Source organism: Terrapene carolina, unplaced genomic scaffold (assembly GCF_002925995.2).
Source record: "Terrapene carolina triunguis isolate 2854851 unplaced genomic scaffold, T_m_triunguis-2.0 Scaffold130, whole genome shotgun sequence".
Classification (NCBI taxonomy): Eukaryota; Metazoa; Chordata; order Testudines; family Emydidae; genus Terrapene; species Terrapene triunguis.
This window is the reverse complement of record NW_020664481.1, coordinates 24,209,287-24,226,055: the sequence shown is the minus strand read 5'-3', so window position 1 is coordinate 24,226,055 and position 16,769 is coordinate 24,209,287. Positions and strand designations below refer to the sequence as shown.

Below are 16,769 nucleotides of genomic sequence, written 5' to 3'. Positions count from 1 at the left end.
GTGTGTTGTGATCAGCCATTTTTTCTTGTAATGTGAGAGTCTGGAAAGACTGTTCAACGATGCTCTTTTGGGAGCATGAATAAAAAGTAAATAATTGAGAGCAAAGCTGATGCCGGATAGCATGTCAAAGAATTTCATTATGATGGGGAATTGAATGGACAGCTGCATATGCAAATGCTAATTACCCCCTTTGTATGTATGAAAGACTAGAAATGGGTCTTTATCAAACCCTTGGATCTGAACCCATGTGAATGTCCTGTTCCAAACTGTCTAGCAGGTCCTCATCACTACACTAAACCCCAGCCTCTTAACCGTGGCTCTAGAATCCTGCTAACTTTGGGAAAGTTCTGACCTGTATTCTGATCCAAACTTTGATTCCAGTCTCCCTTGATCAAAATCAGATGGGATTATCTATCAAATATTGTAGGCACCAGCGCTTAAGAGGAAAATATTTTGAAAATCTGAGCAAAATTCAGCCATAGCTTGTTTAAAAATGTCAAGAAATCCCTCTGTTCCCCCAGCCAAAGTACAGATTAACTAGACTGAATATAAAAATCCTATTATTCTATATATCTTCTCTGTTGCATATATGTATATATGGATATGAAAGAATTAAAACAGTCTAGTCTAACAATGTTATAGTGATGGAGTGGGTTTAAAAACAAAACAAAAAACATTTCTGATAGAAACTGGAACAGATTTGAAACACCATGATGCAAGAAGTAGTGCCCTAATCTTGCTTAAATTCCTGATTTACGGAAGGTCAGATTAAACTGGTTGAGGATGCAGTGAGCTGTGTTTGGTGAATCTCAAAAATTTGGGTTTCGATGAGAATTTCAGTGATTGGATATTTCTTTGGAAATCTGTCATGAGGACTGCATCTCGTATGAAAACGGTATCTCGAAAGATTCTCAATACATCCTGTTTCTGAGCCTGACCACTACTTGGTGCATTTTGGCAAGTGCTGACTCTTTTATGATCACCACAGTACAATATTAATTCTTTCTGCTCAGAGGCAACATGATCAGGATAGGATATGGGAGTGGGAGTCAGGAAACCTGATTTCCATTACCAGCTCTGTCTCAGACTCTGTGACATGTTGACCAAGTCACAACCTGTCGGCCTTTCAACTTTTCCATATGTGAATAATTGTAATTAATTTCTCCTATGTACTTTGAGAGCAGTAGATGAGAACCTCTATAGAAGTACTATTATTTATTAGCAAGGACTCATGTGTTTACTGTAGCTTACAGTAACTTGTTACCAGGTGGTAAGAACCAGTTCAGCAGTATAAAGAGACCAGTGCTATGGAGAATGATCACTAATTGACCCATAGTTGGCTAATGAGAAGCTTGAAGGTCTTGGGTGTCACATGAGAATGAATAGCCTCGCCGCTTAATGGGAAACCCCCACACAATGTATGTAGCAGATGTTGTATTCTGGCCTCTTTGTCAGTTTTAGCAGCGATGGTGACATATGAATAGGAAAAGTTTTCTCTCAAATTCTGGCTCTGGCAGCCAAAGTTAATATTGTTTTCCCTCACTAAGATTAATTAAACAACCTGTCCACAAAGATCAGATTTATTTGGCCATTATTGAGTTACACCAGTTCCTACGAAATAGGAGGCTAAACCAGACCAAAAATGATTTTGTAAATAGAGCCCATTCCAGTTCTATTGTATAAACAGAGCTTAGTAGCACAGATTCACACGCTTGCATGCTGTGGTTGACCTACTACAACTCTGCACCAAATAAGGACTCAAAATAAAGATTGTTCTGCTTTTCAGGTATTCAATGAGATCAGCAAGTGGGTGGATGAGATTTTTCCAAGTCCTGCCCAATAGCAAGTCTCCCTTGAAACCCCTAGTTGTATGCCTGCTGTTTTTCCACACTTGGCAAAAATATGTTATGGAGTCTTACTTCCATCACTTGCCAGTCCAGGAGACTGCGAGAACCTTCTTAAGATTTATTGCAATGCGCTATTATAGAGAATCTGAGAGGCACGTTATGTGCAACAGCATAATATATGAGCAGAGGTAGCTTTGGATTTTTTATTTTTTGTTTGTTTTATTTTTTGCCTATCCCCTCCTCAGTTTGTATAGAACTGCACACCCTAAAATGCAGGTTTCCACATGGCAGATGTCTAACAGCTCAGGTTGTTTGTACAAATTCCTGGGGCGCACACAAACTTGGATAATGCAAAATTATAGGCCATTTTTGCAAATTTGACAATATCTTTTCAAAATGCCTAACAAAACTGCCCTAATCATTAATAAAACACGCATTAACAAAAGCCATTTACTGAGCCCTCTGGCCTAAGAGTATATGCTCTACACTGCTATGCAGGAGTCAGAAGTTTGCATCACAGTCCCAATCTCTTGCTCTTCAGGGTGGAAGGGTTTGGGAGTACTGTGGTAGAAGCATATCCATCTCTTGGGGCTGAGAGAGGAGTATCCTACATCACTCAATCATAATGCTTCAACTGATTAAAGAACAGCCTGGGTGAAATCCCATAAAGACTTCACGTGGAAGAAAAAGTGTAATGACATCACCCACAGAATAAGGGTTTTAATAATGAAGTATGTATCCCTGGTCTTTATACATCACTAAAAGAATTGAGTGTTCATGTTTGTTTTCATGTCCACATAACTTGGGGCTTGCATTTTTGAGGCACTTCCATTTGGAGGTTCCATTGATAGGGCAGAGGACTTTAATAAAATTAATGGCCAAAATTCTTCTTTCAGCAATGAGGATAACTGAGAGCCTCCATTCTCTGCCATACTAAACTCTGTGAAGTTCTACCGATAATGCTAAATTAAAGTTATTTTTGACACCTTATCAGCTACTCATTCTAGTGTCTGAGAAAATGCTTCTATCCTTTCTCTTTCTTGTATGGCAGTCATGCAGAGCTCTTCAAGCAATACCACAACCCAAACAAGTGATATGTTTGTTCTCATGCATTGTCCAAATGCACCTGTGTTCAAGGTCGTGTCCCCAGCCAAATGAGAATTAGTAGTTTTCTAAAGCAATGCATGTAGCTCACTTGTGACATTTATTCAGGTTTCATGAGACAGTTTGCAAAAGAATAAAAAATGACATCGCACAGTTCTTTTACCTGGAAACATGCTTCCATCTTTTTTGTTATGATCCTAAATCTGCAACCTAATTTGCATGGACAGACCCCAATTAAATCAATAGGGCTCCATTTGGGCACAAGATACAATTGTAGGATTAATGCCCAGATTATGGGGGCACTGGTTGTGATTCCATTGTTAGAGCTGAGCTTTACATTTAAAGCAATGGTTAAATCTCTTATGACTGAATGATATAGTGTGTCATCTCCAAATTTACAGCACTTTCAGTACAGAAATAAATTCCCAGAAATTTTAAAACAAATCTGTTGCAACGGGGCAGAATTAAGGCTACTTGCAGGGCTGGTCAAACATTTTTAGCAATTTTGATTGAAAAAAGAGTGACAATTTTAATTAAAAATGTATCCCATTTTTCAGCAAGCTCCCATTATTTGTCTTATAAACATGTATTTTCATATATTAACATGTTTGGATTTTAAATCTAAACTTAACTCTGAATTTCCTGGATATACAATACTTGTATTCTGGTTAATTACTATCATTTAAAGTTAGTGATATGTACTTTTAACCTTAACTCCAGTTTGATATAGGGTTTGAGGTTTTTTTGGTCTGAGAATTTGTAGAGAATTTGCACTGGTAAAAATTCCTTGATTCAGAGCTCTGGAGATGGTAGTAGTTTCCTGTCTATCCACACAAGAGGCAAAGCACAGTGCAAGCATCACCATTTTGACCACCAGTAGGTCTCAACCCTGAAATAGAGAAACCCACCTCTAGGTGTGAGAGAGTAGCTTAGGTTCCATGCCAGTTCAGTGCTTAGTTTCTCTGCTGAGGGAGACAGGAAGGATGTCAATTAAAACCAAATGCTGTGTTGAGTGAACACAACTGCAACCGCCAACTCATGTTATATAAGCTGTTAAGTAGCCAACAGAAGGTAACTTTCTCTTCCTACTGATCTGACTGTAATAGAGTTGGACAGTTACCCCAGGACTGAATTAGATCTATAAAGTTGATATGCTTCGTATCCCATTCCAAATACCCTGAACTACCAAGGCTGTGCCAAAGGGAGTTAGGTGCCCAGCTCTTATACAAATTCAATAGTAGTGATGTGCCTGACTCCTTTAGGCTCCTTTGAAAATTCTAGCCCAAGTCCTCAATACCTTTTTGTTCTTATAAAAGGTTGCAGAGTGTATAGCACTGAACTCCTCAATAAGCATGCCAAACGCAGTGCTGGGTCCATTCATTTAAACAAAAAGTTAATCTGAGCATTTGTGGATTTTTGCTTCATTTGCTGGCTGACAGCCCTGGATAGGCATCCTACAAGACTTATGAATACACATTTAAATACATTTTTACAGGATAGCTCAATTAAACTTGACAGCATGTTTACAATGGGTTACACCTGATGATAGCGTATAGATTCAAGTTACAGGGCATTTGGAGATTGTTTGATTAGTTCATTTTAAAAGATCATGAAAAATGTGCCAAATTCACATGAAAACTCAAGTCTGTAACAACACGCTTTCCTCCCTGCATAACAAATCCTTAGTTAGACTGTATGCAGCTTTATTCATCTGCGTAAGTAATGCTCTTATTTCAATACCATGTGCCATAGACCCTGTGGGGATTCACATCCGGGAGTTGTTGGTGGGTAGAACTTGCAAAAGCTGTAAAACTCTCATTGACTTCAGTGGGAGCAGACTGAGAGTGCTTTTGAAATTCTCTCACCGTATATCTACAACGACTGCCCAGAGCTGCATCACCATGTCATGTTCTCAAATAGGACAACAGGATTTCAGTAAAAATTTTGGATCTGTAATGATTTAAGATAGCAACCCCTATCTTTAGGGTGCTCAACACTTTCCATTATAAAAGATACTTGTGACCTTGTCTTTGAGAAAGTGTCACAGCCTATTGTTTGGAGACTTCTACCAGTGTGATGCATATGCAAAACTTCCAGCAGTCCCAGTTTTCGCAGGACTGTCCTGCTTTGACCCACAAACCCCCTTGCCCTGTGCTGATTGACGTGGCTCCTGTCCTATGGGGCTGGCTGGGTTTAGCTCCCCATTCCAGGCATTGCAACCCCGCTCCAGCGATGGGGTTATAGTGCTGCTTGGATCTGGGGAGGGAGCCAAATTTGAGCGAGTGACATTGTGACCTCCTGCGCCATGTCACAATGTCATGCAACTCACTTAAATTTGCTTGGCTGGCCCCCCATTGGGGTTAATAAGAAGAAACTCTTTGTCTAGAATTAACACACATTCTCTAAAAAATCCAGGTAGTATTTACTGAAATATTCCAGAGATGTGCTTTTTTCCCCTCACCCGTTTTAAATCAGTGAACAATGAAACAGTACAATACAACTGAGGTATAATATGGCATACACAATACAGCTGAGCAAATAATTAAGACTAATTGATTCAGTTAACATTTTCTCTTTATTTACATTTTAGAAACTCTCATCACTAATGAATCATTAGCAAAATCCAAGTATTATACTAAGGAAAAATAAAAATATATATTATGTAATTTTGTCAGATAATTCAATTAACAGTAACAACTCAGGAAAAAGATCTGAGCATCATTAACTGTCTATGCCAGAAGGACAGGAGACCCTGGATGTGGTTTAATTAGGTCGCAACTTTATTAACAACTGTCTGGGAGTGAACTGTGCAGGTAAAAGTGTACAGTGCATGATCATTTCAGTATATACCTGGGGGACTTCTGTCAGCCTTCCCCCTTTGCCATCCTGGTCCCCAGCCTACCCACTACTTGGACCTTACTATCCCCCCCTCGAATGAGGGTTAAAGTGAGCTATAAAGGAGAGGGATTGACTCCCTGCCATGCCAGTCACAGGAGCCCAGATCTCCCACCCCCCATTTCCACTCCTTTAACAAATACCTTCTTCAAATCCTTTACCAATGCATTTATCTGATCACTGTATCCCTTCACTGTGGACAGTTCAATGAAGACATCTGCTCAATGTGCAGCAGCAATCAAAAAAGCAAACAAACTGTTAGGGTGCATGAGGAGTGTCATGGACAATAATATAAAAAATATGATGTCATTATGCAAATTAATAATACACCCTCGCCTGGAATACTGTGTTCAGTTCCAGTCGCTCTGTCTCACAAAGGATATAGCAGAAATACAGGGGGTTCTGAGATAGGTGGCAAATGACTGGAGGTATGAAAAACTCTCATGTGAAGACAGATTGAAAAGATTGGGACTGTTTAGAGAGGAGACGAATAAGAGGAGACATGATAAGAATAACGGACATGATTTGTTCTTGACAAATCCATGCTGACTAACCAACCTGATAGCTTTCTTTGACAAAGTAACAAGCTTTGTGGATAGAGGAGAAGCGGTATATGTGGTATATCTTGACTTTAGTAAGGCTTTTGATACTGTTTTGCATGACCTTCTCATAAACAAACTAGGGAAATACAACCTAGATGGAACTACTGTAAGGTGGGTGCATAACTGGTTGGAAAACCATTCCCAGAGAGTAGTTATCAGTGGTTCAGTCAAGCTGACAGGGCATATTGAGTGGAGTCCTACAGGGATCAGTTCTGGGTCCAGCTCTGTTCAATATCTTCATCAATGATTTAGATCAGTGATTCCCAAACTTGTTCCGCCACTTGTTCAGGGAAAGCCCCTGGCGGGCCGGGCCGGTTTGTTTACCTGCCGTGTCCGCAGGTTCGGCCGATTGCGGCTCCCAGCGGCTGTGGTTCGCTGCTCCAGGCCAATGGGAGCTGCTGGAAGCGGCAAGGGCCGACGGACGTACTGGCCGCCACTTCCAGCAGCTCCCATTGGCCTGGAGCAGCGAACCGCGGCCACTGGGAGCCGCGATCGGCCGAACCTGCGGACGCGGCAGGTAAACAAACCGGTCCGGCCCGCCAGGGGCTTTCCCTGCACAAGCGGTGGAACAAGTTTGGGAACCACTGATTTAGATAATGGCAAAGAGAGTACACTTATAAAGTTTGCAGATGATACTAAGCTGGGAGGGGTTGCAAGTGCTTTGGAACTGGGAGCTGCAGGCGGCTGTGTCTGCGGACGGTCAGTGTAAACAAACTGTCTCGTGGCCCACCCGCGGATTACCCTGATGGGCCGCAGGTTGCCCACCACTGATGTAGACAAACACCTGTCAGGGATGGTGTAGATAATATTGTCATGCCATAAGTCCAGGGGACTGGACTAGATGACCTCTTGAGTCCTATGATTCTGTGATAAAAGTAATATATACAGAAGGTAGATGGGGAACTTCTATTCTCCCTGCCTGATAAAGATGAATTCTGGAAGTTAAAGATAAATCCTCATACTTCAGGGCATACATCAACCTCTAATTACTTGTGCTTAGAGGTACAGCTGGACAAAATTTTTCATCCAAAACTTTTTTCCCCTGAAAAATGCAGATTTGGATTGATCAAAACATTTTGTGAATTTGTGTTGAATCCGCTGAATTGTTTCAGTCAAAAAAATCAAAATGTGTCATTTTGACAGTCTGCAAACAAAACATTTAATTTTTTTATTTAAAATTAATTTTGTTTAGAAATGTACTTAGTTTAAGTTTAAAAAAATTAACATCTTAAAAAGCTGAGCCAAAATATTTAGTTAGACTGGAAACAAATTTTTAAAAACTTTTTTGGTTCGATGAAAAATTTGATTTTTTTATTTTTATTTTTTATTGGGTCAATCCAAAACAGAGGGTTTTTTTCAATTTTTTGTAACAGCTAGTGAATCAAAAGATCAGTTATTTACACAACTCTAATTTGGAGGGAACTTTGCCTGGGGGCAGGTTATCTCATAACTGCCTATTACAGGGATTCTTGAGCACAATTCTGAAGCAGCCAGCACTGGCCATAATCAGAGAGAGGCTATGGAACTAGATGGACCACTTGTCTGATCCAGTATGGCAGTTTTGGGTGTCAGCTTCACCATAGAGAGATGCATTGTCTATAACAATAACACCATTTAAGGTCTCTGAGTTTATCATTCTGTATTCAAACTCTGTGTTACTATATTCCAATTTATTTATAAATTAATAGATTCTAAGAGTAAAATTTTCAAAAGCTCCCAAGCTAAGTTCCCTCTAAGCTGTATGGCCGTTCAGCTGCCTATTAAGCTCCGTGCAGGCGCTCAGGGCTGTAGCGGGGAGAGATGCCTCTCCACAAGCCCTGGATCTGCTGCAGCGCCCCTCCCCTGGCCTCGACCCAGCCCAGTCCCGGACCTGCTGCAGCTGGGGGACAGGCACCCCTCCCCTGGCCCCGAACCAGCCTGGCCTGGACCTGTCGGCCAGGGGACTAGTGCCCCTGACCCAGCCTGGCCTGGACCTGTCACAGCCAGGGGAGAGGTTCCACCCTCCCAGCCCAGGTGCTGCTGTGGGGGGAGAGAGCTGGATGGGGGAGTCCTCTCTCCCCACCGGAGCCACAGGGAGCCCAACTGTACCCCAAACCTCTCATCCCCAGCCCCACCCCAGAGCCCACACCCCGAGCTGGAGCCCTCACCTCCCTGCACCGCAACCCTCTGCCGCAGCCCCGAGCCTCCTCCCACACTCCGAATGCCTCGGTCCCACCCCACCACATGAATAACAAAATTCATTCCACACATGGGTGGGAAAAATTAGAGGGAACACCTGCTCCCAAGTTGCTTAGGAGCTTAAATCTCATTGACTTGAGGGATTTAAGAGCTTTTTAAAATTCTACCCTTTACAGTCATGCAAATTTGATTGTAGAATGGTAATTCAGAAACCTTAAATGGTATTGTAGTTACAGACGATGCTTTTCTTTGTGGTAAAGATGACTCACATAGGACCTGCCATAGTGGATCAAACCAGTGGACCATTTAGTTCAGTAGCTTAAGTCCCATTTTCAAAAAAGGCAGTTCGGAGACTAAACTCACTGTAAGCCCAATTTGATGTAACCTTCTAAGTCACTTAGGTGCTTTTGAAAATGGGACTTATGTTCCCAAATCACTTAGAGTAAAATTTTCTGAAGCTCCTAACTCTTCATCAAATCACTGTGCAAGTAGATAGGGAATTTTTATTTTATTTTTTAATAGGTGCATCTATTGTTAAATTAATAAAACATACAAATAAACAATCCAAGGAACCACTAGAGCTTGTGTCTCTCACCAAGAGAAGTTGGTCCAATAAAAGATATTACCTCACCTTCTCTTTAGTGCACTTTTGGGGGCACTCTAGATAACAGAAAATACTAATTCTAAAAATCTTTAGTTGAAATCTTTTAACCAGATGCCTTGCTATCACTTCAACCAAGAACTTCCACACCAGCAGGTTTAAAAAATAAATTAAGTTCTTTTTTTAAGACGTCAAACATTTAGTAAACAACTAAAGACAACTGCTGTTTACCTTCTGTATGCTATAAGAATACGTTTCATTGCACGATCTTCAGTTCTCCCTTAATCCCTCCAACCCCTGTGAATAAAGCATTGGATTACCAAGTAATATCCTTCAACATGAGGAATTATGCACTTAGCCTCAGGTTCCATTTAAACCACTGCTCTAGGAGAAATATTACTGATGTCATTGTTCATGTTTTCAAACCCACAAACTGCTGCTGACACATACAGAGCCCTTTCCTTCTTAGCATCACAGAGAGCTGGAGTGGCACAAATTTCACATTTCTTCCTCTCTTTTGTTCCGTTTGTTCATTTGCTCTTTGTGCCACTTGGAGGTGATGCGGGGGAGACGTGTTCTGGTGGCTAAGGTACAGGAAAGTCAGAGATCTGGGATCTGTTCCTGGCTCTGCCACTGATTATCTGACAGGGAAATCACTTAACTTCTCTCTTTGTTTCTGTAAAATGGGGATATTTTACTGCCTCAGGGATATTGTGAGAGGTATTTTTAGTTAGGGCTAGTTTGTTCCCTGTCCTTCTGTATGTTTGTGTGCAATAGGTAGGACTTGTGCTGCCGCGGCCCTTATTGTTTACAAAGTTCTACATTCTTGCTAAATGTTACTAAAACAGTGTCAACCCTACCTCTGAATTTATTTGCTTTTGCCATCAGAAGTCATAGTCAACAATATTTTTGTACAAATCTCTTTTTTTTTTTAAATAGCATATTGAGATCATGGTTTGAAGGCAAGAGTTCTTTATGCTTGTATAATCGACTCTGAAGCCATTTTCATTGATCATATTATGGTTCACTTGAAGAATACTTAATATGCAGTTTATTGACCCTTAAGTCCATAAGAGACTTGCATTGAGTGTGTGAAGGCCTACTCCAGTTAGCTTTTGTGTGTCCTATCATCCAGTAGGTGTTGACTATATTATTTACAAAACTGACACCAGGAATCATATGTCCCCCTGGGAGCCATTGGATCTACCATGATCTATTTAAGGATGCTTTTGTCCAAGGAAAATTGATCTGATAAATTATGATGTCTCTCTCATAGTTCTATTTGTTTGGTATGGTATTTTTAAAGAGGTAGAAAAGAGAGGAAATATTAAATTCAAATTGAGCTTCTAGTGTAGAACAGAATCAGTCCCACCAAAATCTTACATATCATTAGACAGAAAACTGGAATATAAATCCATGTTCCACCCTCTCTTCCCATGCCCCAAACAATTGTGTGTTATTTACCCAGGAGACTGTTGCAGATTAGAGTCTTTCAGGCCTACTGGGTAATTATGTAATTAGGCAGGGATTTAAAAAAAAAACATTTTAAGTACCCAGTAGATTAGAGAGGGTTCTTCACACATCTTCTTGTCTACTGAATAATTACATAATTGGATGGGGTTTAAGTTACTTTGATTTGTACATGCCAGACTGGAAAGACTCCTTTCTGTGTTGTCTCATTACATTATTTTAAAAGCCCTAAAATCTTTTGGAAAAATTCAGGAGAGCAAATTTATTAGTTTTTCTCCATCAGTACCTCCCCAAAGTCCCAACAACAGTTAGATGGTAAATAGTAAATCAGTTGCTTGACACTTGAAAAATAAGACTTTTCTTTAAACTGAGTAACTGATTTTGTTGTTTATGATATTATGAAAAAATGTGTTGAGCTGATTTAAAAAAAAATTGACACTTCTCAGTCAGACTCTGAGAGGCTGGAGCAGTTCCATCGGCCCAGAGAACTGAGAGACTTGTAGGGCTCACTGAAACTCCAGTGAATAACGGCCTCCTGACATTAGCAAAGGGTGTGGTTAGCTTTTGAGTGATGGGGAGAATATGACTCTTCTCAAATTGAGGACTTGGTGTCAGCTATTTAGGGAAAGGGACTCCTTTTAATTTTTCATTTGAACCCTCTTTCTAGTGTCGCTATATCTGTACTTGTGTGGAGCATTGATGGTGAGCCAGATTTTCCTCTCTACACTATTTTTTTGCTGATGTATTACCATTGACTTAAATAGTTATTCCACTAGTGTAAATGAGAGGAGATTCAAGCTGATGGAATTTTGGTTGAAGGGCACCCCTGCTTTTATGAACACTCTCATGGGATCTTTACTGGTCACATAAAACAGACAAGAACTTCAGCTTTCAGGCATCTTATTCAGCAAAGCATTTAAGCATGTGGTGAAGTCCCATTTAAGTCAATAGGAGCTTAAGCATGTGCTTAAGTGCATTTCTGAATAGGGATTGACTTGAAGTCTCATCCATCTGACCTCCACACAGTAAAAACTGTCCAAAAACTCAGTTCATCTTCCTTAAAAGGTTGAACAACTGAGCTGATGCTGAAACTTTAACCTGTGGTCCCAAGGAATCTAGAAACAGATTCAGATCTGATGCATAGACTTCTAAGCTCTTTGCTCCAGAGAAGGATCAGACCAAGATTTGCAAAAGTGAATCTTATCGCATCCTCCAAACCAAGCACTCTAGACATCCATTTTTTAATTAAAATAATAGGGAATGTTCCACATCCTTAGTAAAGGTTCAGATCCTCCTGTACTATCACTGAAGTCAATGGAAGTTCAGCTTTTTACCTGCGTGGAAGAAGGAGTGGGGCTGAAATGTAATTTTGGGGAGGAACTTAAATTTCCTCTTTAATGTGGTGGTCAGATTTTACAAGGCATTGTCATATAGAAAAAAAATCAGCCTAATGACTGGGTAATGTAGATTTTTGTTTGCACTTTCCAGAACAAAACAGGCTCATTGCCAATGATAGTTTTGTGTGGAAAGAGAAGAATTCCAGTTCACCTTAATGATCATTGGTTTCAAGTCTTCAATTGTAGAAATATGATGTGAAGGCTTTATCACAATGGAAAGAAAACCTAGAACTAGGGAAGAATTTCTCATCCCTTTTAAACAGATAACATGGCTGGGAAAGAGGGAGAACTATTGAAACCACAAATGATAACTGCCTTTTTTTTTTTTTTTTAATTACTGTTGACCTGTACAGGAGACTTTGAGGCTGCAGTCTGGTACTTCATGTTAAGCATAGCAAAGAAATGTGTTAGCAGTGACAACATAAATCAATACTAAGAGCTTGGCCCAAAGGGAGGAAAATTTACATAGTGAAAGAAAATTGAGGAACTGTGTTTTTTCCGCTAATAATATATCAGTGCAGTGTCTAACCCAAGCTTCTGTACATGTTCACTCTCTCAATAGCTAGACTTATTCTTGCTATATAGTTGTTTTTCTTGCTATAACACATTTAATAGAAATGCCCATTAGTTTCTGGCCCTTATAAGACCTAAATAGGCACTAAACCACTTAAATTCACTGTCAGTGCCCAAGTAGTCATCAGTGGATCCAGCCCCAAATATTGACTGTGACCGTATTCTCTTGCAATCCTCATCTTGTCCCCTCCCCAAGTATGAAAGGAAAAAGATGAACATTGTAGCATAGCTCACTATATCCCCGCTCTTTCTCATTTGGTAGCTATGCCTTTAGTCAGCATGGCTTAATACTGTAGAAATTCTAGGTTTTAGAATTATAGAAAGCAATTCTAGAAGGGAATTTTATTCCAAAAATTAATAAACAGTTGTCACTACATAGTCTTACTCGCAGTGTTGACAAAGACACTGATTTAAATTTATTTAGCCTAAGATGAAGAATATAAAATCCTTTTATTCACACTTACTCTCTTATTTCATGCTCCTTTATCATGGCTATACTGATTACCTACCTTTTCCTGTCTTCACTGCTGTCCACCTGTTGGTTAACTCCCCTGTTTCTAGGTTTGAGCAGAGTGGAGTTGCCATAATTGTTGCTACCCTAATGCAAGTTTTAGAGAACAGCATAGCTAAGACTTTTTTGTTTTGGTAAACAAGCATCAGATTGTTCTCAGCCCTTTATCACAATATGCCTTTGCCTTCAAACCCACATCACATAAATCTTTTCTTGTTCATCCAAGGACTTTTATGTCACTCCAAGACTGATTAACTTAAGTGATAAGATGCTAAATATGATACTGTTTTAGAACTACCTACAAATAACTGGCAAATAGAATTTGATGAGATGTAGATATATTTGATTTAAATAACAGTGCAGCCTTCAAAGAGAGAGAGATTATAAAATTCAAAAACACTGCTAATGTAGTACTCAGGTTAAGACTTTAAATTTGCAAGAGCAGAGAATTCAGTGTTATAATTTTCATGGCAACCTTAAGGTAATTTGCATTGAATGGGCCAGATTCAGAGGTACAAGTGAATAGAGTTACTGCAGATTTACATCAAATAGCTGAAAGAAGATATCACCCAATGTTTAGCAGACAGTCAGATTACCATGTAAACTGAAATGACAACAACCAAAAGGAAAATAACCATTGACTTAGAAGAAAAAGTGGTATGAGTGTGGGAAAAACATGCTTCAAACCTTGAGTAAAAATTAAGTATATTTTTACTTTTTTGTCTCTACAGGTTTTTCATCTGCCCCATCTGAGATTCATTATGGTACCTTGCAGTGAGCAATGACCTCCTCTGAAGAATATAGGTGCCAAAAAGACAGAGAGACAGTGGCCTTGTTTCCCTCTTACTTGACAAAGTGAAATGGTGCTCTTAAGGTGATAAGTGTTTACTACACTTGGAAACCTAAACTGTTGGCTGGACGATTTTTCCCTGACCTCCACCCCAGTGTTCTGATGGACGGTTGACAGTGACATCATGTAGTAGTCCCTGAAGTGTTGTCATAACTGAGTTGCAATGGTTTTATACACTTCCCCATTTCCCAACAGCTTTCTATCAGTTCTGCATTCCTTTTCCTGGGGCCTGATTTTCCCATGTTATTGGTTTGCAGACAGGCTTGTGGCCTCCTTTGTTCCTACCACCTATGAGAAACGACAAAGGGCAGATGATCCGTGCTACTTTCAAGCACTCTGCATCATTATTACCACTCCCATCTACTTGGCACTGCTGGTGGCATCTCTTCCTTTTGCCCTGATTGGCTTCTTGTTATGGTCACCTCTCCAGTCAGCTAGAAGGCCATATATCTACTCCAGGCTAGGAGACAAGAGCCAGGCCAATGGCGCTACACTACTTACTGAATGGAAAGCTACAGGCAATGGGAAAAGCTTCTGCTTTGGTAGTGCCAATGTTTGTCTGCTACCAGACTCTCTGGCAAGATTTAACAATGTGTTCAACACACAGGCACGGGCTAGAGAAATTGGGCGGAGAATCAGAAATGGGGCAAGCAGACCACAGATAAAAATATATATAGATTCCCCCACTAACACATCCATCAGTGCAGCCAGTTTCAGCAGCTTGGTCTCTCCCCAAGTTGGAGATAGCACTAATCGTGCTGTCAATGTAGGCATCAAAAGGACATCATCTATGGAGTACAAGGGAGACAATTCTGGCTCAAATAACAGTGAGGATAGCAGAGATGCTAAAGCTGGAGTGGAACTAAATGAGGGAGAGGACAACAACACATGTATCGTGCGCATAAGTGGGGAGGATAATGGCCACATTTCAGACCCAGAAGCGGATGCCATTAGTGGCCAGGCTAATATCAGTAGCCCAGCAGAACACTCCTTGGAAGGTGAAAGAGAGAGTCCAAAGGGTCAAATACCCAACCATAAACAGAAAGAAGGAGATTCTGGGAGTTTAGACAGCTACACTGCCTCGCGAGAGTCCCTGGTTAAGGTTCGCATTGGAGATGGCACGGTGGACCAAAGTAACATCAACAACAAGCTCCTTTACAAAGCCTCGGTCATGAAGAAGACCTCTGTGAGGAAAAAGAAGCATATGGATGAAATCTTTGACCATGAGATCTCTGCTTTCTTCCCTGCCAACTTGGACTTCCTGTGCTTGCAGGAAGTGTTTGACAAAAGAGCAGCAGAGAAGTTGAAACAGCAGCTCCATCACTATTTTGAATACATTCTATATGATGTTGGGGTCTATGGCTGCCATGGCTGCTGTAGCTTTAAGTTTGTTAACAGTGGCCTGCTTTTTGCCAGCCGTTACCCAATTATGGATGCTGCCTATCACTGTTACCCCAATGGAAAAGGAACGGACTCCTTGGCTTCCAAGGGGGCCTTGTTTCTCAAGGTAAGGCCCTTTCTTTTTGAAACCTATAACTGTCTCTAGTACATGCTTGGTTATAAATCAACTGTATTGCTGGTCAATAAACTCTGTTAGAGATGGGTCAGAGAAGCAGTGTTCAGATCTGGATTACATTTAGGCTAGAATTTGTGGCTTAGAGAATGTACTAAGATGATAGACATGCATGAAACGTTGAAGATTTGGGGCTAGGGTTTGAGTTCAGATTTAAGGGTGTCAAAGTATCAAGCTCTTCTCTTGGGATTTTGCTCTCATTTTGAAGAAATCTCTTTTTAATAAAACATGTATGCTTTAAATAAGCCTCAAGAGAGACACATTAACAGGTGAGGGACAATGACACTAACAAATTCACTCATGCTGTGTGTTTATGGAGCAAATTGGGGATGTTTGAGGGACAGTCAGCCTCAAAACAAAACAAAAACTAAAATTATTTCATGAGATATGTGAACTGTCTTTTTAGCATGTAATGATGCCTCTCCCATTATGAGAGGTGATAGTTGATAAAGAAGTAAGCAAAACCAAAGGAAAATGTTTGGCACTGAAAATTATGATAGTAGTTTATGCAGAGTGAAACTTGTAGTGGAGGACCAAGTGCAGAACAAGTGGACCAAAAAGTCTGGGGAGCCTGTTTCACATAGTGATCATTCAAGAGGGTTGTCTTGTAAAATTTCCCAGGCTTTGGAGAGCAGGTCTGAGATGCTTCTCTTTGGTAGGACGGTTTTCTACACTCAGAGTGCAGCTGCCCATTCTATTTTCCACTTCAGAAGTTTGGGAGCATTATGTTTTTTTCACTTTCTTAGGATAATTAATTTAAATAAGATGATGGTTGTGAGAATATGTGGTTTGAAGTAAAGAGTTGTGCTTGTCAGGGTCAGAGGAGGCAGATACTAGACATCTCCATGAAATGAGCTGGTTTTGCAAGACTGGCAACACATTGTGTTGAAGTCTTATGAGATTGGCTGTATATCTCACTAGAAACTAGAAACCAGACCCCTTCTCATTTTGGATTTGACCAAGAACCAAAACTGTAAGGCTAGGCTCAGATCCAGGGTTTCCAATCTAAACGTATCCAAAAATCCCCAGGAGTATTAGATTTCAGGTTCTGGCCTTTGACATAGTGTGAGGGGTTTTCCCAGGTTGCAACTTGGACTGTGGGACTGCTGAGTCCTCTGTCCCACCAACCTGGGCTCCCTCTTAAACTGTGATGCTGTTGGCAAGCTAC

The 16,769-nt window shown here is 40.5% G+C and overlaps 1 protein-coding gene across 1 annotated transcript in view; it reads left to right on the top strand.

Annotated features, from left to right (window-relative positions):
- SMPD3 (sphingomyelin phosphodiesterase 3) overlaps positions 1-16,769 on the top strand; it is a 158,588-nt gene that overhangs the window by 70,081 nt on the left and 71,738 nt on the right. The window contains exon 2 of the mRNA XM_029911769.1: positions 13,910-15,535. Within this exon, the coding sequence (XP_029767629.1) occupies positions 14,192-15,535 (1,344 nt within the window). The 5' untranslated portion in view covers positions 13,910-14,191. The remainder of the gene's footprint in view (positions 1-13,909; positions 15,536-16,769) is intronic.